Consider the following 23063-nt stretch of genomic DNA (forward strand, 5'->3'; position numbering starts at 1 on the left):
GGATGCAGAGAAGCTTCCTGTAAGTCACATATACATACCAGGTAAACGGAGGGTATGTATCTTTGACTTACAAACACCTTAAATACAGAAGTCAGCAGCCATTTTAGGAGGAAATTTTGTAGAGATAGATAGAGGCACCGCGAGAAAATAAGAGAGACCAGCAATGTTGGGATTTATCATAAGCTGGTGCATGGTGTGAACCTTGCCCCTGGCACCTGCCATATCTATCAGGAGGCTCTGTCCGGCCTGGCTTAGAATTGTGCCCCCCTTTATGCCCCTTTATACCCACTTGCCTGTACTCCAGCAACTTTTGTTTTTTGGCTGGAGGTTCACTTTTAGACCAATTGAGTTATACCAATTTTTAGGGATGCCGTACCAGTTAAAACTGGGTAACTGTCAAAATAATCCTTTATGGTTGTAACAAAGAATTGTGACTCAACATTACACTACATACACATGTCATATCCCTGTCATTCCAGATACAGATATATTTATTAATGCTCCATAAAGTCAACGCCTCAGCTTTGCACAAGGGAGATTGCTGCCAAGAATTGTTTGCACAAGGCTTGGCGCTGAGCTATGATGTCATCAAGCCACAGATATTTGTTTATTGCCACAGCACAGAAATAGTCCAGATTCTAATCTTGACTGTGGAGTATGTGCAAACATCTCTTAATGACTGAGATAGAGGGCTCCTCCTTGTTGAGTCCTCTCCAAAGTCAATGTCAACGAATATAGAGATGGGAAATGGCACTCGAGTTGTAACCAAAAAGCTACTTGGGATGAAGGCCAAATGTCCGGGTCACAGACGCTTTGTTACTGGGTAGACTTGTATAGTCTCGTACGACATCGGAATGCAGCTGTTATTTCTGGATAAAGAATCATTTGTGTCCGTCTTGATGCTCCGAGAGGAGGATGCGCACAATTCATGAAAATGCACACACCTCGTCACAAATTCTGTGCATGCCCTTCGGAGGCTGGGCACCTAGCTACACCACCACAGGTTTGTGCCAACCAGAAGCATAACTTGGGGGGGTGCAGAGGGTGCGGTCGCACCCCGGGTCAAGAGGCTTAGGGGGCCTATAAGGTGTCACTTTCCCATATGAGAAGACTATTACTATAAACCATAAATTATAGTTGGGGGCCTGGCACAGACTTTGCACTGGGGCCCATCAGCTTCAAGTTACGCCACTGGTGCCAATTTGTACACCAGAAAACTAATATAAAAGATGGTAATATTGGAAGAGCTCAGTGGCTATGCCCTTTGCCACCAACACTATTTACCCCTTCTCTGCGCTCTTTTTGCACGCCAGTTGTCTTTGTCGTTTTGGCTCTTTTTAGGCGCAAATTTTAACAAAGGCGCAATCTGTTGCACTAATCATACCATTGCCTTAACTAAGCTTGGTTGGGACTGGCGTGTTTTTGCATCTATATACACTCACCGGCCACTTTATTAGGTACACCTGTCCAACTGCTCGTTAACACTTAGTTTCTAATCAGCCAATCACATGGCGGCAACTCAGTGCATTTAGGCATGTAGACATGGTCAAGACAATCTCTGGAGTTCAAACCGAGCATCAGTATGGGGAAGAAAGGTGATTTGAGTGTAAACCATCTCTAGGGTTTACAGAGAATGGTCCGAAAAAGAAAAAACATCCAGTGAGCGGCAGTTCTGTGGGCGGAAATGCCTTGTTGATGCCAGAGGTCAGAGGAGAATGGGCAGACTGGTTAGAGCTGATAGAAAGGCAACAGTGACTCAAATCGCCACCCGTTACAATCAAGGTAGGCAGAAGAGCATCTCTGAACGCACAGTACGAACTTTGAGGCAGATGGGCTACAGCAGCAGAAGACCACACTGGGTGCCACTCCTTTCAGCTAAGAACAGGAAACTGAGGCTACAATTTGCACGAGCTTGGACAGTAGAAGATTGCAAAAACGTTGCCTGGTCTGATGAGTCTCGATTTCTGCTGCGACATTCGGATGGTAGGGTCAGAATTTGGCGTCAACAACATGAAAGCATGGATCCATCTGCCTTGTATTAACGGTTCACGCTGGTGGTGATGGTGTCATGGTGTGGGGAATATTTTCTTGGCACTCTTTGGGCCCCTTGGTACAACGCCACAGCCTACCTGAGTATTGTTGCTGACCATGTCCATCCCTTTATGACCACAATGTACCCTGTAACATCTGATGGCTACTTTCAGCAGGATAATGCGCCATGTCATAAAGCTGGAATCATCTCAGACTGGTTTCTTGAACATGACAATGAGGTCACTGGACACAAATGGCCTCCACAGTCACCAGATCTCAATCCAATAGAGCATCTTTGGGATGTGGTGGAACGGGATATTCGCATCATGGATGTGCAGTCGACAAATCTGCGGCAACTGTGTGATGTCATCATGTCAATATGGACCAAAATCTCTGAGGAGCTTCCAGCACCTTGTTGAATCTATGCCACGAAGAATTGAGGCAGTTCTGAAGGCAAAAGGGGGTCCAACCCGTTACTAGCATGGTGGTCGGTGAGTGTAGGTTCTATAGTATAATAAATTGGGCGCAAACATCTGGAAAGAGGCGCAATGGAATGACGAATAGGGCGCAACAAAACATGGCGAATTGAGGCGTAACATTCCGAAAAAGTGCAATATAGGGGCAAAGCAGCCATTATGCAGCAAAAAAAGGCGCAAAAACACCAACCAAAGGAAAAGCTAAATGACCCCCTATGTTTCCCATTCTAAAAATGGAACAGGCAAAGAAACCAAAATCTGGAGATATTTGGGGCCAAAGTCCATGGTTGTGCATTTTTTGTTGAGTTAAAGTTAAAAGTGTTAATATTCTCCCCCTCCTCCTCCAATGATTCCCATGATGATTTTATCTAAAAGGGAATTTCCTGTCAATTTTACTATGGACCTCTTTTCCCAATTTGCACCACTGTTTGACCAATTTGATGCATCTAACACTTCTAACCTGATAAGCAACTCCCCTTTCCACTTTCCCTCCCCACTGGCGTAAGAAAGGCTTAAATTTGTAACTGTATATACCCTACCCATGTATACCCAACCAACCCCCCAAACCCAAAATTCATACCATCAAATTACAAGTACATTTTTTTCTATACAATTCCACTTTAAAGAGATTTTCTGGGAATTTACATTGATGGCCTATTGCTAGGATATGTGACCAGGTGGGAAGGGGCAAAACCCAGACCCCGAACCCATCAAGTGTTTCAGCCCAGCCTAAACACAGAGTAGTGATAAATCTACAAGGCACCATAGGTTCTCGTATGTTTCCGCAGCCTACATCAAATCTGTTTCCATGATAAGCTGAAATGTTTATGTTCTTATATGGATATATCTGTAAGTTCTGATCCCTCAAAAGTCTGTACACGTATGATGCCCTTTCCCCAAGTGGCTTTGACACTGTGTTATATGTTTTATATGTTATATAATAAATCTCACTAAAAAGAGTAAAGCAGTTGGCTACATATTCTGTGTAGTGGACACAAGTTGTGTTTGTCGCTTCAGCTACCATAGAGTAGATGAGAACTACACAGAACACACAGGGGCACATTTACTTACCCGTCCTGCACAATCCCCAAAAGTGCATTGTCCGATTGAAATGCACATCTGCCGCAAATCACTAAGATCGTGCGCCCGATATCCTACATGTGTCGCTTCCCCGCTCAGGTCCGACAAAGTTCACCATCTTCTTCCTGGTGCATGTAAGTGCATTGTCTTGTGACACAAATCTAATCTTAAATCCCGCGCTCAGTCCGAATCAGTCGGATCATCCGACGGCCCACCCCCTGATTTCTGTGGCATGAAAGCCAGCGCAGCCGCGCCACAATCCGATCGCGTGCAACACAATCCCCAGTTAAATACCTGTCACAGCGGCGCAAATCCCCAAAATTTGGAAAATCCAACCATCAATTGGACTTTAATGGTCTACCTGGCAGATAGGTCATTAATGTTAATTCCCAGACATCCCCTTTAGCTCTTTCTACATAAATACTACACTTTTGAATGCAACTAGTTTTGCCCAAGACCGTGACACACACAGCTGAGCCACACGCGCCACTTCTGCTTTCGGCTATGTCCGTCGTCATAATTTTGTTCCTCTACACAATCTTGCTCATTGTCCTGTTGTAAAAAATGTTTTCCATAAAACTCTTCAACTTTTTCAATCCTTAACTTTGCTTCCTCTATTTGATAAGAACATCTCTGACTAGAGTAGTCATTGAGGGAGGACACACCATGTTCTCTGCAGCTCACCTGTCAGCTTTGCTGTATACAATAAGGCACAATGCGCAGAGTCGTCTCACTATTATTAGAGGGTCGGGACAATAGGTGAAGTTGGGCAAGGCTGATGAGATGGGCGCAAGCTGTGACTATTAGTAGTAATGGAGGATGTGGGTTGGCAGAGGTGATAGAGCTCACACAGCCAAATTATACTAAAGTCTGAATAACATAATCTCCTCACTCTTGTCAGAACATGAGTTGTGGTTGCTGATTATTCACAAAAGGAAACACAGATGAATACAGGTAAAGCCATTATTACACAAGTATCTAGATACAGAATTGGCCAAACACACAAATGTTTCCTAACTCAACTACCGGAACATTCCAATGATCCATATAGAAGACTATGCTGGATGACTCGCTCCTAATCTATGTGCAAATCCTTGGTCTCACCTTTTGCCCACTTGTTGCCCAACCACTTTCTATAATAGAAAGTTATTAAATCTATTTTGTGCATCAGATGCTTCATTTTCAAGATTACTTCTTATTGTGTCTTGTTACATGTCTGCATTGTGACCGAGGTAGGGACTGTCTTCATGGTTGTCCTGTATTAATAGGATGCACAGAGGCAAGCAGGCAGGGCTGTTGGGGGGCTGGAGCCCCCTATGAACACCATCATTTGAAGAGACGCTGGCCATGTGCAAAACTGTTGTAATATGAATTTGGCCAGTATGTAAGGAAATGTGGGAAAGGATTGTCCAGCAGACATTCATTCACTGGTGGTTCAACTATCTACCTACTAGTGCATGGTCAGCTCTGGACCCTGTGATCCATTTTAAGGAGTAGAGGTTGAGGTAGAAGTTCGATGAAGAACTGGAGACCCCCCTCCATCCTTAATACCTTGAATTACTATCCCACTATGAATAGAGATGATAACTTAGGTCTTTATCATCTCCCTGACATTGTGTCTTGCACTGCAATCTCCATGTTTGTTCTATATCATCTATCTGCACAATCGCATCTGTCCTGACTCATGGCGTTGGGCTGCAGGGTGGATTTACTTTCCATCTGCAGTAGTTTTGCCCAGTAATAACTTCACATCGAATTCATATAGATGATATTTTATTATCCACTCACACACATCTGACCTCCTCCTCAGATATGACACATAGACAGAAACACTTGTTCTGGATGTGAGGATAATCCCTGGTGGAGGTCTGTATCGCCCTCGCCTGGGATACCACAGAGGTGGAGTTGGCTTCTCTCCATTGGGTTGTGTCTTTAGATGATCACATTGTTGTCTATGTATTTGTATCCTAGTGACTCCCTACTTATTCCCCACAGTCACTACTGTATAATATCACTGTACTCCCAGCACAGGAATATGTTCTGTATACAGGCAGACCCCGGGTTACATACAAGATAGGTTCTGTAAGTTTGTTCTTAAGTTGAGTTTGTATGTAAGTCGGAAACATATACTTTATTATTGTAACCCCAGTCAAAATCTTTTTGGTCTCTGTGACAATTGGATTTTAAAAATGTTGGGTTGTCATCAGAACCAGGATTAACAATAAAGCTTCATTACAGACACCTGTGATAACTGTTAAAGCTGATCATTGTAGCCTGGGGCTAAAGTACAGTAAATTACCAACATCCAGAGGTCCGTTTGTAACTAGGGGTCGTATGTAAGTCAGGTGTTCTTAAGTAGGGGACCGCTTGTATAGTCCACCCATTCAGAGGCATATCATGTAACACTATCCCTAATCCTATATACAATAGATATTATTTTTGATGTTTTGGGGGAAAAATGAGTTGTTTTCAGTTTGTTTTTGTATTGGACAATAATGGTTATTGGGGGTCATTTATCTTTTTTCCCTTCCCTATGCTTTTTTTAATTTGCCTTTGTTGTCTCAGCAGTGGTTTTTTGAGACTTTTTAACTCATACCACTGCCATTCCTACACATTGGGGCAGATTTACTTTCCCGTCTCTGTGCGATCCACACATTTATCACTTTTGTGCTCCTAAGTGTAGTAGTTGCGCCTAAATTCTGGCGCACTGTTTTGCCAGAATTATCACCAACTGTGATAAGGTAATTTCCTGGCTCTTATTAATACCTTTACTTTAAAACAGTTTAGGCGCAATGTTAGATTCGGGCACTTACATGTCATCCTGCTACAAGCTCCTCTCTGCTTCTCCCACAGCCCAGAATGAAGATAACACTCACAGCAGCACCCAGGTGTGTGACACCCTGCACCCAGTGACCTGCTCAGCAGGGGCTTCTCCTGGAGGGGATCCCACAGTGCTGGTCTCCTGCTGCACCCCTGTAATTCTGCACAGTACCCCCCTCAGCCACACTGGTGATACTGTGAAGAATTACATGGGGGACACTTGTATGTAGTATCTGCAACATTCTGCAAAGTTATCTTCTCTCTTGCTCTGAGCTCAGGAGTTTGCAGAATGTTTTGTAAATAGAAGGTGATGACCTGTAAATAGAGTCTGCAGCTCCTGTCTGCAGAGTATCTCATGTCTGTATGATCTGTTCTAGTGTCTGCAGAGTATCTCATGTCTGTATGATCTGTTCTAGTGTCTGGCTGAGCTCTGCTGCTAGAAATAAGCTGTTCTGCAAAGGGGCTCAGTGTCACTTCTCAGTTAACGCCACCTTCAGGCTGGAGTGTTTTTGTGCCCGTTTTTGCGCCTAAATGAAAACGTTGCAAGTGATGAATATCATTAGGCGCAAAAACATCTGGATTGCTAGGATAAATGAGGGAAAGCTGGTTATTTTTGCTGCGCGGCTAGTTTGGTGTTTAGTCACAAAAATGGCGCAAAAACGGTGTGCCTGAATGAAAAGGCGCAAAAACAACAGAAAAAACGAGTGATACATGTGGCCCTTCATGTATTTATTATCCATCTATCTCATAACTATCTATCACATTATTTGTTTAATACCATTTTATTTATCTAATATCGATCTTCTATCCCATATTTATCTATTCAATATCTATTATCTATCATCTATTTATGATCTATCATCTATCTAATACACATGTATCTAGAGTATTTAACATTTATCTATCTGTCTTGATTTCCTTCTATCTATCTAGCATCTATCTCCCCATTCCTGGGTCTACCCTTCTCTCCTGTATAACGTTTTAGGAGAGATCTATCTCTGTGTATATAAACAGTGCACCCCTCCCTATAGATAAGGACTCCTATTCATGGAATAAGAGAACACTTCAGTAGCGACACTCCCTGTTTTCATTCTCTACCTTTTGTGTATGAGAGAAGTATCTGTACAGTTTACAAAAGAAATGTCTCATCGTGAGAACAGTCGTGATGTCAAAATTAAGTCATCTCCCCACCCATCGCATTAATCATGGCCTATAAAGCTGGATTCAGGGGCTCTCAAATCATTTTATTAGAATAATATTAAGAGGGAGAGCTGCCATGAAATCTCCGGGACTATACGCTGTCACCCTGGTGCTGCTGCTCATTCTTTTGGCGGGTAAGTCATTATATACATTAATGGGGTCTTCTAGGAGTAAATATCTGCAGGCCCCCAATATAGGATGTAAGAAAAGTGTAAAGTCAAACACTGCTTCTAGAATTTAGAGAACAATTCTGTAACATCTATTAGAATGTGAATAAGGGATAAGTTGCTTTCTTTGGACAACCCCTTTAAGAGCTCTAGTAGAGGATGTGCTGCCGGCTATGAACAAGTTATAGGGCAGCACAAGAGATCATAATGTTGTGAACGATTTCATAAAAGTAATAGAGACAATAACCTTATAAGAGGGTGAAAAAATGTAAAAAAAAAAAGTATGTCATCCACCATATATGAGGAGAATGTAGCACCGGCCTCATGTGGGGGGTGCTGATCAAGTGTATTGCTCTTAGATGGGGTTAACAATATGATATTGACCATACAGATGGGAACTAATATGGCATTGACTATGTGGGAGGTTAAGAGTGTGACTTTGGCCTAACATATGGGTAAGGACGGGTGTTGATCTTAAGTCGCACATGGCATAGCCTTTTATGTGGGTTTGATGTATGGCATTGATCTTATGTGAAGGCAAGTATGGTGGGGGACTGAACACATGAAGGTGAGAATGTGGCATTGGCTTTCTGTATTATGGCATTGAGAATGTACGGTATACATACTGTGTAAATATGGCACTGACTTTATATAAGGGTGGAATCGACTGTATGTAGGGTGGGAATATGGCACTGACCTTATATGAGGGTAGAATCAACAGTATATGAGGTGGGAATATGGAACTGACTTTATGTAAGGGGGAATCAACAGTATATGAGGTGGCCGTTCGGAGGCCCTGCCAGGCGTAGGATAAACTCTTTGCAGCCTCCCACATCAGCCCGATACATCAAGAGGGGGTGACACAAGAGCTTACAGTCTATGAGGATGAGGGGGGACACAAGAGCTTACAGTCTATGAGGATAAGGGGGTGACACAAGAGCTTACAGTCTATGAGGATGAGGGGATGACACAAGAGCTTACAGTCTATGAGGATAAGGGGGTGACACAAGAGCTTACAGTCTATGAGGATGAGGGGGTGACACAAGAGCTTACAGTCTATGAGGATGAGGGGGTGACATAAGAGATTACAGTTTATGAGGATAAGGCGGTGACACAAGAGCTTACAGTCTATGAGGATGAGAGGGACACAAGAGCTTACAGTCTATGAGGATGAGGGGGTGACACAAGAGCTTACAGTCTATGAGGATGAGGGGGTGACACAAGAGCTTACAGTCTATGAGGATAAGGGGGTGACACAAGAGCTTACAGTCTATGAGGATGAGGGGGTGACACAAGAGCTTACAGTCTATGAGGATGAGGGGATGACACAAGAGCTTACAGTCTATGAGGATGAGGGTGTGACACAAGAGCTTACAGTCTATGAGGATGAGGGGATGACACAAGAGCTTACAGTCTATGAGGATAAGGCGGTGACACAAGAGCTTACAGTCTATGAGGATGAGAGGGACACAAGAGCTTACAGTCTATGAGGATGAGGGGGTGACACAAAAGCTTACAGTCTATGAGGATGAGGGGGTGACACAAGAGCTTACAGTCTATGAGGATGAGGGGGTGACACAAGAGCTTACAGTCTATGAGGATAAGGGGGTGACACAAGAGCTTACAGTCTATGAGGATGAGGGGATGACACAAGAGCTTACAGTCTATGAGGATGAGGATGTGACACAAGAGCTTACAGTATATGAGGATGAGGGGGTGACACAAGAGCTTACAGTCTATGAGGATGAGGGGATGACACAAGAGCTCACAGTCTATGAGGATAAGGCGGTGACACAAGAGCTTACAGTCTATGAGGATGAGAGGGACACAAGAGCTTACAGTCTATGAGGATGAGGGGGTGACACAAGAGCTTACAGTCTATGAGGATGAGGGGGTGACACAAGAGCTTACAGTCTATGAGGATGAGGGGGTGACACAAGAGCTTACAGTCTATGAGGATGATGGGGTGATACAAGAGCTTACAGTCTGAGAATGAGGGGGTGACACAACAGCTTACAGTCTATGAGGATGAGGGGTGACACAAGAGCTTACAGTCTATGAGGATGAGGGGGTGACACAAGAGCTTACAGTCTATGAGAATGAGAGGTGACACAAGAGCTTACAGTCTATGGGGATGAGGGGGTGACACAAGAGCTTACAGTCTATGAGGATGAGGGGGTGACACATGAGCTTACAGTCTATGAGGATGAGGGGTGACACAAGAGCTTACAGTCTATGAGGATGAGAGGGACACAAGAGCTTACAGTCTATGAGGATGAGGAGGTGACACAAGAGCTTACAGTCTATGAGGATGAGGGGGTGACACAAGAGCTTACAGTCTATGAGGATGAGGGGTGACACAAGAGCTTACAGTCTATGAGGATGAGGGGTGACACAAGAGCTTACAGTCTATGGGGATGAGGGGGTGACACAAGAGCTTACAGTCTATGAGGATGAGGAGGTGACACAAGAGCTTACAGTCTATGAGGATGAGGGGGTGACACAAGAGCTTACAGTCTATGAGGATGAGGGGGTGACACAAGAGCTTACAGTCTATGAGGATGAGGGGGTGACACAAGAGCTTACAGTCTATGAGGATGATGGGGTGATACAAGAGCTTACAGTCTGAGAATGAGGGGGTGACACAACAGCTTACAGTCTATGAGGATGAGGGGTGACACAAGAGCTTACAGTCTATGAGGATGAGGGAGTGACACAAGAGCTTACAGTCTATGAGAATGAGAGGTGACACAAGAGCTTACAGTCTATGGGGATGAGGGGGTGACACAAGAGCTTACAGTCTATGAGGATGAGGGGGTGACACATGAGCTTACAGTCTATGAGGATGAGGGGTGACACAAGAGCTTACAGTCTATGAGGATGAGAGGGACACAAGAGCTTACAGTCTATGAGGATGAGGAGGTGACACAAGAGCTTACAGTCTATGAGGATGAGGGGGTGACACAAGAGCTTACAGTCTATGAGGATGAGGGGTGACACAAGAGCTTACAGTCTATGAGGATGAGGGGTGACACAAGAGCTTACAGTCTATGGGGATGAGGGGGTGACACAAGAGCTTACAGTCTATGAGGATGAGGAGGTGACACAAGAGCTTACAGTCTATGAGGATGAGGGGGTGACACAAGAGCTTACAGTCTATGAGGATGAGAGTGTGACACAAGAGCTTACAGTCTATGAGGATGAGGGGTTGACACAAGAGCTTACAGTCTATGAGGATGAGGGGGTGATACAAGAACTTACATTCTATGAGGATGAGGGGGTGATACAAGAGCTTACAGTCTATGAGGATGACGGGGTGACACAAGAGCTTACAGTCTCTGGGTATGTGGGGTGACACAAGAGCTTACAGTCTATGAGGATGAGGGGGTGACACAAGAGCTTACAGTCTATGAGGATGAGGGGGTGATACAAGAACTTACATTCTATGAGGATGAGGGGGTGATACAAGAGCTTACAGTCTATGAGGATGACGGGGTGACACAAGAGCTTACAGTCTCTGGGTATGTGGGGTGACACAAGAGCTTACAGTCTATGAGGATGAGGGGGTGACACAAGAGCTTACAGTCTATGAGGATGAGGGGGTGACACAAGAGCTTACAGTCTATGAGGATGAAGGGGTGACACAAGAGCTTACAGTCTATGAGGATGAAGGGGTGACACAAGAGCTTGCAGTCTATGAGGATGAGGGGGTGACACAGTAGGTATAAGAGCTTGTATAATCGTTCAGCCATTCTTTATAAGGGAACAGAAAACAAATAATGGAATACATTAAAATGCTGCTTCTTGAACCAGCCATCGGCTGCCACCCTACGTAGAGAATCCAAGGTCAATGAGACTGCAGAGAAGCCGGTAGATTGTTATTTTATGTTTGACAGGGGGAAGGAAGACATCGGATGGTTTAGTTGAAAGAGAGTTGAAGTTTAAAGCAGTTAGGGAATATGATAGATCTGCCTAAAGAGATGGGTTTTAAGAGCACTTTTGTAGCTTTAGAGGTTGGGTATTAGTCTGATAGCCCAGGAAAGGGCATTTCAGTGAATTAGTGCAGCTTGGGAGAAGTCCTGGAAATGGGAGTGGAAGGTTCAAATTAAGGATTAGGATACGAATATGAATATAATAATATGGAATTAACCTTATGTGTGGGTGACAATGAGGCACTGACTTTAAAGAGGTTGGTCAGAAATACAAAACTTTACCAGGGTAAGTATAAGATCCTAATAGGGTCACCCATAACATACTTACCTTGATAAAGTTTGTGTAGTCACTGGGGACGGCAGATCATGTGACCTGCAGGCAGCAGGATTCAGGGCTTCCGGTGACGTCCTAAGTCCTGCTGACTACCAGCGGATGGAGAGACTGTGTCCTGTATCATAATTCCCATATCAGTAACTTGGGGGCCGTGCAGGGACAAAATCTTTCTAATATTTATCAATAAGTACATTATGTTTTAGTTCAATAAATAGTTTTCTCACACTGATGTGTCTCACTTTTCACAGGGCAGAATACTGAAGCCCAAATAGTCAATGTTATCAGCACAATAGAAAGTATTCTATTTCCCAGTACAACTGATGTTCCTAAAACTCTCCCAACTGAGAGTCCAGCAGAAGAGACCACATATATTACTACTCTGCTCTTCGATGAAACCAGCAATGAGCCAGAGGAGACCACATATATAACTGTTCTTGCACCAAATGAAAGCAGCAGTCAACCAGAAGATACTGCGAAGCCAACAACTCCACCAGATGACACCACAAATAAAACCACTAGTCCTCCAGACAACACCATGTTTAAAACCATCAGTCCACTAGACAACACCACCTATAAAACCAGCAGTCCACCAGACAATACCACATATACAACCAGCAGTCCACCAGAAAATACCACATATACAACCAGCAGTCCACCAGACAATACCACATATACAACCAGCAGTCCACCAGACAATACCACTTACTCAACCAGTAGTCCACCAGACAATGCCACTTATAAAACCAGCAGTCCACTAGGCAACACCACGTATAAAACCAGCAGTCCACTAGACAACACCACATATACAACTATCAGTCCAACAAACAATACCACATATACAACTAGCAGTCCACCATACAATACCACATATACAACTAGCAGTCCACCAGACAATACCACTTATTCAACCAGTAGTCCACCAGACAATACCACATATACAACTAGCAGTCCACCATACAATACCACATATACAACTAGCAGTCCACCATACAATACCACTTATAAAACCAGCAGTCAACCAGAGGAGACCACTTATAGAGGTACTCTATCCTTTACTGAGTCCAGTATAGGTCCAGAAGAAAATACTTTTAAACCATTATCAACAGAAAGCGGACAACCTGATGGTACATTGTATACAGAAATAAGTTCTGTTACTAGTAGTAGTAGTCAAAGACTACCAACCATTTCCCAATCAGATGCTTCTACCATGATACCCAAAGAACCAATAGCTGGAAGCTCCAAACCCACCATAGATGACAATACAACAGAAAACTATCCAGTGTCAATGACTACCCAACAAGCTATGGCCACTGACTACTCATCATCAAGCAATACAGCTAGTGCTTCCTCATCAATGATGTCCACAACCGGTAGCACATCTTTTAATACATTGTCATCAACACCAAGTAACATGTTAAACTCAACCTACTATACAAGTATCCAAACCATAGCTAAGACTGAACCAAACTCAAATATGGTGCCCACTTCTTCTTTCATACCATCATCAATACTAAATACCAGTATCCAATCTACATCACCTCCTCCTCGCTCAGTTTCAAATGAAAGCTTAAATACATCAGTAACTACATCAATGAATAACAATGACATCAGTGTCTTTCCAGCATCTACAGACCAACCAATAGTAAGTGATAGCTCAACTTTGACTTCTGGAACAGTTTCACCATCTCCAATATCAACTAATGACGGAGATGCATCATCATCTAGTATATTAAAGGTCAGTACACCAGCAACTAATAATCAACCAACATCAACACCAAGTAGCATAATAAACTCATCCGACTCCACCCAAATAACCCCAACTACAACTGAACCAAAATCAAATGTGGCACCCACTATCAATTCTACAATATTATCATCACTGTCACGTAACAACAGCCAATATACAACTTCTCCTCAGTCTCCATCAATAATCAACAATGACATCAGTGTTCTTCCAATATCAACAGACCAACCGATAGTAAGTGATAGCACAACTTTGTCTTCTGGTACCGTACCAGAATCCTCAATGTCAACTAATGATACAGAAGAATCATCAACTATACCGAAGACCTCTACTCAAGTAGGATCATTTAGTACTCAACCAACATCATACAATGACCTAAGTACTGGAGTATATCCAAGCACATCACCATCTTCAACCAGCTCCATGGAGAGTTCTTCTAATAGTGTTTTAGGTATAAACCCAACATCATCAAGTAGTCAGCCACCATCAAACAACAGTACATCTATATCGACATTTTTAGATACCACGATCAATACCCAAACTACAACACCCATTTCTCCACTGATATCAACCAATGTGCCACCAACATCAAACAACTCTCATCTAGGGTCAACCTTAATTCAACCATCCACTGAAAATAACATATCTTCATCGACAAGTATGATCTCCACACAAAACACAATGGACTCTTCTAGTAGTTTCACCCAAGCTTCTAACAGTAATACAGTCACACAATCAAGTCCATTGGTATCAACCAATGACATAGTAACTTCTTCCAGCGAAAATAGTCAGTCAACCATGGCCAATAGTATTACAGCATTACCTAGCAGTGGTGACTCCACTACTACTAGTACTATGATTAATTCATCCAGCTCATCATCTTCATATATCACCAACCACACAGGTCCAAGTGACACGGTGACAACTTCAGACCCAGAAACCACTACTATCACCATAAGCAGTACAGCAACACAGTCCACTAATGATATCAATAGTCTTGTAGTTACTGAGATCACTACAGAAACACCTACTATATCTTCTACTATAACAACAAGTTCAACATTGACTTCCTTTGGTAACGTCCCAAGTGCCTCAGCCATGCCAAATGAAAACAGTAGCACAGTGACATCTTCTCCAGAAGCCACTTATTTGAGTACCTCCCCTGAAGATGGAACCAGTATTGAACCAGTATCAACCAGTAGCAGGGTGACAGCTACCAGTGGACCAGTGGTTACCAGTAGTCCTTCCTTTGATAAAACAGTATCGCCTTCCATGGCATCAACATCAGATCTCAATGTTACATCAATGTCTTCCGGAGAGGTTTCGAGTGTCCACTCAACTTCAGCAAGTAGGACAACAGCCCCACAAAATGGTATTACCAGTAGTTCTACAAACGCTATCTCATCCACAGAAGGAACCACAATGAACTTGGCAATTAATACAAGGACTGTAACCAACAGCACAATCACGCTGCCCACTAACCCAACATCTTCTACACCTTCATCTTCCACCATTTCTGGCTCCAGTGCACACATACTATCCAGTGCTGCTACAATGTCCTCTCCAACAAGTGCTACCACCTTTGGTCCATCCTCAAACACGACTGATTCCTCTTCATTCACTAATAAACCGAGCACCCGGGGCCAGAATTCAGGTAAATGAAGATATCATAGTCACATAGATAAGATTTAGAAGAAGATTAGATGACTAAGATCTAATTCACAACTTACATTTTCTCTTAGTTGCCACAACCAATGGCTCCATCAACTTACTTGCTCCTTGGAAAATCATTGTCATCTCCTTGGCTGTTGGCATTGGAACGTTTGTTGTTGTTGGAGGAATGCTATTGGTAAGTCCTTCTCGGTTCTCACTTTGAGGAATGATTGGTGAGCCGTATGGGTTTGAGGTGGGCAAGAGGGATATAAATCGATATTTCCATAATCAGTTCTCTCTATGGTCACTATATTCTTAGGGCTACCTCCACCTATGAAAGGGCTACCTCCTTTCATCCCCATAGACCAGACCTACACCAATTCCAATCTCCATTCATGTGGATCCATTAGACATTGAAACAGTACACATCTGAATCCTAATCTATCCCCAGAGCCAGGCTTAAGTTAAGATACCCTTTTAGAGGTTGGCCGGGATTCCGATCTTTTCATCCAGATGGGCCATCAATACTTGAACCATGATGGGCTTGGTACCCCACACCCATCAGATGTTTCCCAACTCTTGAAACACAAGGACTACTTCTGTCTAGATACAGGGACATGGAGTCAACTGCTTCCGACTCTGTGTCCTTTGTGAACAGCTAATCGGTGTGTGGGGAGCTGGATGTAGGAACCCCACCGATCAAGTTGATTCCCTATTCTGGCCCAGGCCTTTAAGGTCTGACTAATATATATAATATATGGGTCTTGTTTTTTTCAGGATGGGTTGTATTTTTCATTTTCACCATTCTTGGGTAGATTATTTTGTCTGGGGGAATGTTTTAACATAAATGTTTTAAGATAAAATGGATGTCCCACTCTGAGCCCTGAATTAATAAATAGCCCCTTCCATCCCTTTGTAGCATTGTTCCATTAGAATCCTGTGTCATGCCTCCTGTATGATGAGTGTGAAGGCGTCTGATCTGCTGGGGCCACCACCATGCTCCATTGTCCTCTATTTGAGTAGCACTATGCATGTTGCTTATCCATTCAGTCTCTATTAGATATACAGAGATATATAGGATGATATTTTATCAAGCCAATTGATGCTGGGATCCCCATTCTTATGAATAGCTGGTGCCTAGCACTCAGACGCCTCTCCTACCTTCATTTTAGGAACATATGACAATAGTCTTGTCTTCATCATGTGATACACACTAACTGTCTAATTCATTCTACAGGCTATATACTATATCCGAAGACTTAAAGGAATGAACCACTATGTTGTTTCCGGATCCCTCATATAAGTGGCTGACTACAATTCTTCAAATGAGAAATTTCTACTTTAAACAGTGTTAAGTCCAAGTATAATATGTAATACTGCCACTACAGGCCGGGGCGAGTATTACTCTAGGAATATCTGATGTTACAGATGACATGTTTTACTATCACATTTTATGTATTTATTTAAGTGATGCTGCAGATATTAGTGAGTGATGCTGACACCCAATGGCCGCTGTATTCTACAATGTAGAGCACGGTGGGAGGGCGACACCTCATGGTAGATGTGTGTATTACACATGTTATATATTGATGTATTTATAATATTTTTCTACATGGATTTGGTGATATGATGAAAGCATTTTTGCGAAACTGATGACCAAAGTGATGCAGCATTGCGGGTCAGTGCTAAGAGTTTAGAGTTTATGTCTTAAATATTTTGTAATTACTGGATTTGTATAATTTATTTTTGTATCTGTATTCTGACGTTACGGTACATTTTTATGCTGCGTTTGTTCTGAACAAAATTAAAGGAACTGAAAACCATTAGAGTCTGTATCAGTCAATGTCACAAACAGGGTTAATTACACACTATATATAGGTCAACGCATCAAATTAAAAATTTTTTAAATCTATTGAAAACGGTGAAACCTATATAAATTTTGTATACCTGTGATGGTACCAACCCAGAGAATAAAGGAGAGGTGGCATATAGTGCGCACATGGCAAGCCATAAAAACAGAACTGTCTAATTCACCAAAATTAAGATTTTCCCACTTCCCAACACACAGCATGGTATAGAAATATAAATACCGTCACTAGGAAGGACAATTTGTTACACAAAAAACAAGCCCCCATACTGCTCTGTACACAGAAAAATATGGATTTTTGTGGCAAGTGGTTAATCCGTTCTTAGTAAGAAACCCTTTTTTGCATGTGCCCCATTTTTTACCCTTTTTTAGTTAGTGCCATCTTTTCAACCCCTTTCTTGCCACACTTTCTACATATTTTATTGCCCCTAGTCTTATTACGTGCCCCTTCTCTTGACTCATTTCATATGTGCCCCTTTTGTCACCCCCTAAGAGAAGGGGCAAGAAAATGGGCACTTAATACAGAAGGAGCGACAAAAGGAGCCCTTAATAAGAGATTTTCTTAGTGCCGCTTTTTGGCTACTTTCTTTATAAATGTCCCTTTTCCTCATTTGTTTTATATATTCATTCGCTCGGCCACCCAATCCCCAAAGCAGAAGTTCAGCCAAAGAGAAGGGGCAAGAAAAGGAGCACTTAAGAGTTCTCTTAGCGCCCCTCTTCTTGTTGCCCCCTTCTTTTTTAATGCCCCGTTTTGATTGTGACGGCTCCGTCCACAAATTAGCATTGGCGGTGGTGGTGGGGGGACAGGAAAAAAGTAAAAAATACATACTCACCTCCCTGCTCCTCCCAGTAAAAGTTCTTCTCTTCTGTCTTCCTCGCACAGAGTAGCACGCGCAGCGCCAACCAACATGATTACGCTGTCAGCGCTGGGAGCTTACTTTTTGTCCTGTGCGCTCCTGCTGCAAAATCAGCAGGAAGTGACAGTGTGCATCACTTCCTTCTCTGTGGCGGCTTTCAGCTGTATCAGAGATCAACTCCGATACAGCTGAAAGCTGTAATAGGAAGACACTGCCAGAGCGGTTGCACAGATTGCTATCAAATTGCTATTGGGTGGCGGCTTTCATACTTCGATATACTGTTGTGGCTACTCACTAGTATTGTGACAGCCGCGGCTCAGGCCCTTCTGGTGGACCCAGCCGCGATTGTTACATCCCTGGTGTCTACATAAATATTACCAGGCATAGAGTGTCTACATAATCAGTACCAACCAGAGAGAGTCAGTATAAAGTAGCGAAAAAACACATCTACTGTCCAATTTCGATGAGCTTGTGCAAATTGTAGCCTCAGTTTCCTGTTCTTAGCTGAAAGGAGTGGCACCCGGTGTGGTCTTCTGCTGCTGTAGCCCATCTGCCTCAAAGTTCGACGTACTGTGCGTTCAGAGATGCTCTTCTGCCTACCTTGGTTGTAACGGGTGGCGATTTGAGTCACTGTTGCCTTTCTATCAGCTCGAACCAGTCTGCCCATTCTCCTCTGACCTCTGGCATCAACAAGGCATTTCCGCCCACAGAACTGCCGCTCACTGGATGTTTTTTCTTTTTCGGACCATTCTCTGTAAACCCTAGAGATGGTTGTGCGTGAAAATCCCAGTAGATCAGCAGTTTCTGAAATACCCAGACCAGCCCTTCTGGCACCAACAACCATGCCACGTTCAAAGGCACTCAAATCACCTTTCTTCCCCATACTGATGCTCGGGAGAACTGCAGGAGATTGTCTTGACCATGTCCACATGCCTAAATGCACTGAGTTGCTGCCATGTGATTGGCTGATTAGAAATTAAGTGTTAACAAGCAGTTGGACAGGTGTACCTAATAAAGTGGCCGGTGAGTGTATGTGTGTGTATATATATGCTGTATGTATGTATATGCTATATGAAATGTCAACTCTCTCTTTACTAATCCATCCTTTGTACATACCAAGCTTCAGGCCTCTCTGCAGTCCCGTTCACCTTGGACCTTTTATATAAGATGGCGGCTGATGACTGGTTCAAGCAGAAAAATATTTATTAAATTATTTTATACTGTTCCCTTATAAAGAATAGCTAGAAGATTAGACAAGCTCTGCTCTTGTGTCCCCCCTCATCCTCATAGACTGTAAGCTCTTGTGTCACCCCCTCATCCTTATAGACTGTAAGCTCTTGTGTAACCCCCCTCATCCTCATAGACTGTAAGCTCTTGTGTCAACCCCTCATCCTCATAGACTGTAAGCTCTTGTGTCCTCCCCTCATCCTCATAGACTGTAAGCTCTTGTGTCCCCCCTCATCCTCATAGACTGTAAGCTCTTGTGTCACCCCCTCATCCTTATAGACTGTAAGCTCTTGTGTAACCCCCCTCATCCTCATAGACTGTAAGCTCTTGTGTCAACCCCTCATCCTCATAGACTGTAAGCTCTTGTGTCCTCCCCTCATCCTCATAGACTGTAAGCTCTTGTGTCCTCCCCTCATCCTCATAGACTGTAAGCTCTTGTGTCACCCCCTCATCCTTATAGACTGTAAGCTCTTGTGTCACTCCCTCATCCTCATAGACTGTAAGCTCTTGTGTCACCCCCTCATCCTCATAGACTGTAAGCTCTTGTGTCACCCCCTCATCCTCATAGACTGTAAGCTCTTGTGTCACCCCCTCATCCTCATAGACTGTAAGCTCTTGTGTCACACTCTCATCCTCATAGACTGTAAGCTCTTGTGTCCTCCCCTCATCCTCATAGACTGTAAGGTCTTGTGTCACCCCCTCATCCTCATAGACTGTAAGCTCTTGTGTCACCCCTCATCCTCATAGACTGTAAGCTCTTGTGTCACCCCCTCATCCTCATAGACTGTAAGCTCTTGTATCACCCCCTCATCCTCATAGACTGTAAGCTCTTGTGTCCCCCCCTCATCCTCATAGACTGTAAGCTCTTGTGTCCCCCCCTCATCCTCATAGACTGTAAGCTCTTGTGTCCCCCCCCCTCATCCTCATAGACTGTAAGCTCTTGCCTTTACCTTACCTTTAATATAACACAAAAAGCCTGTACTATGAAACAGAAGACAGGGGCTTTTGAAATGACACTATCCATGCAACCACTAAACTTGACTCATCTCATGTGAAAATGAGGTGAGAAGAGTGATATTTGCCTGACAACATAGGTAAATGTGTGAGTTTTCACATAAAAGAGGAATTATAGAAACGACATTTCAGCCCCTACCTGAGGCAGCGAGTAGTTTAGTGGGTTGAAACCTGGTGACCCTTTAAGTTCAACTTACAGTGCGTTTCCATTATTAACCCAGGAATTCTTGTGCCTAGGAACCTTATACAGGATCAGATTTCCCTGCTGTCATCTTCTTACATGATAAATCAGAAGATCATTTTGGTTGGACTTCCCCTTTAAGAAAATAGGGGATTTTTATAAGATACATTTGTATTAGTACTGTATATTTTCGATAAGGGGTTAAATTCTTGCTATGGGTGTTGGCTCTTTTTAACATTCATAGAGGATCTCTCCGGCCTTGTGTCTCGGTCTCTTATTACGCTGGGATGGGAGCGGTGATAGTGAGTCAGCACTCGACACAGAAACCTAAGGTCATGAATTATACAACGTCTTCCGAATTATATGCAGATATCTCATGCGAGAGCCAATGATTATCTAAAATATTAATTAAACACTAATTACTTATTATATGATGTCATTAAGAGGAGTAATGGCTCCAGGTCACGTGAGATAAGTGTCAGAGTTGAGGGGTCAGTGCACATGGCACAAATTACAAGTGGATTTTTATAGTGATTTTCTAGCAGAAAATCTCCTAAAAATATGGCACAATTATAAATCTCTTATCTACAGATTTTTCCCAAAATTCTGTCCCTTATTAACATCCCTATTTGGGATTTAAGGACAGAGCACTTTTTGTATTATCCGATGTTCAATTTTCGCATATGACATAAATAAATGAGGGCTTGTTTTTTTTGCGGTAAGTGTTGTGTTTTCCAATGGCTTCATTTTTTAGGTTAAAAATAAGATCATGATAAAAAAAAAATAAAGATTAATTATTTCCTTCCGAGGAATAAACAGCTTATTCCCCCAACTTGGTTTTTATTTATTTTGAGAACTATCATTTTTTTTATTCCCAGCAAAATAACCTAACATTTTAATTGGTGTCCAAATTTTTGATTCTATTGTTAGAGAGGCAGGAAGCACTGAAACGGCAATTTTGGAATAGTACCACATACACTCGAGTATAAGCCTAATTTTTTAGCACAAAAAAATGTGCTAAAACCTCAAACTCGGCTTATACTCGAGTAAAAAAAATATTGGTTTTACCAGGTTTTGTGGTAAAATTAGGGGCCTCGGCTTATACTTGGGTACATTTTTTTTTAAGGACCTTTATAGTATGGGTATAATAATATTCTCTTAGCCAAGGTGATTAAGAATGTTGTGTTTTATTTTATTAATTATTTAGAATTTCTTTACTTTATTGGTATTTTTTGGTGTTTTTTTTTTAAATAAAATAATAATAATATTAATATTTTTTAGTTTTTAACAAAACTTTATTTTACTTTTTTATTACTGCCTCACTGAGAGACTTACCATACATACATGATAGCATTAAAGCTAAATTATTGTCTGCCTATTAGACCTTGGATCTGGTTGGGCCTAATAGGTTTCCTCCAGACCTGGCAGACAAGGAGCTCTTTCTGTGTTTTTGTGGTTTCCCACTTGAGGACCCACAATTTGTACATCAGGCTTAAAGAGAACCTATCACCTGGTTTTACCCCAATTAAATTACCCCCACCTCAGTCCTTTTTTCAAATTCTCTTTTTGATGTGAAATCTCACACATTTACCTATATAAAAAATCTCCCCCAATGTCAGGCAAATATTTATTACTCCTAAGACTGAACTAGAACAAGGTAGAATACCAAACTTGATCTTTTTGGTAACCAGACTGTTTGTGGACCCTAGAGGGACATAGTAATAAGTAGTGGGTTAGTCCTCATCTAAATCCAATTTGTTGGAGGTTGCAGGCTACCACAGGGAAGCAAACATCAGTCAGTGTTTGTGTTAAAGCTGTGTAACCACCAAGCTGGAGCCTCTGCCAATAAGTGTAGCATTACAAGCGGTCTCCTACTTAAGGACACACGACTTACAGACAACCCATAGTTACAGACAGACCTCTCTGACCCCTGGTGAAGCTCTCTGGATGTTACTATAGTCCCAGACTGCAATGATCAGCTGTAAGGTGTCTGTAATGAAGCTTTATTGATAATCCCTGGTCCCATTACAGCAAAAATTTGGAAACTCCAATTGTCACTGGGGCAAAATATTTTTGTCTGGATTTACAATCATAAAATATACAGTTTTGACTTACATACAAATTCAACTTAAGAACAAACCTATGGAACCTATCCTGTACGTAACCCGGGGACTGCCTGTATACTTGTGCCCTCTGTAGGACACTGCTGTAACCATCACCATATCTGCCTCTCTCTAAGACTATCAACCATCAAGTCTGTTGCCTTTAGAATTGGTTAAAGGGGTATTCTCGTCTCGGCATTCACATTCAGTTTCATTAATCTTCCATATATAAACATTTCTTCAATTGGATGTTATTAAAAAAAAATGTTTCTGTGTGAAGATAATTTCCCATAAACATAGCCATGTTGTCCCTTAGAAACGAGATAGCTTCCTCGGTTACGACCACATCACATTTAGGCAGCAGTGGCCAGACATGAG

General features: G+C 42.5%; 1 protein-coding gene across 1 annotated transcript; it reads left to right on the top strand.

Annotated features, from left to right (window-relative positions):
- The first annotated feature begins 948 nt into the window (after positions 1-948).
- LOC140076581 (uncharacterized) lies at positions 949-17260 on the top strand. The gene is made up of 4 exons (XM_072123163.1): positions 949-1003; positions 12289-15438; positions 15527-15633; positions 16675-17260. Exons 1-4 carry the CDS (start codon positions 964-966, stop codon positions 16738-16740), a joined length of 3363 nt encoding a protein of 1120 aa, XP_071979264.1. The 5' UTR covers positions 949-963; the 3' UTR covers positions 16741-17260.
- The last annotated feature ends 5803 nt before the right edge of the window (positions 17261-23063 follow it).

The sequence above is a fragment of the Engystomops pustulosus genome, chromosome 9 (assembly GCF_040894005.1).
Source record: "Engystomops pustulosus chromosome 9, aEngPut4.maternal, whole genome shotgun sequence".
In the NCBI taxonomy this organism is placed as follows: domain Eukaryota; kingdom Metazoa; phylum Chordata; class Amphibia; order Anura; family Leptodactylidae; genus Engystomops; species Engystomops pustulosus.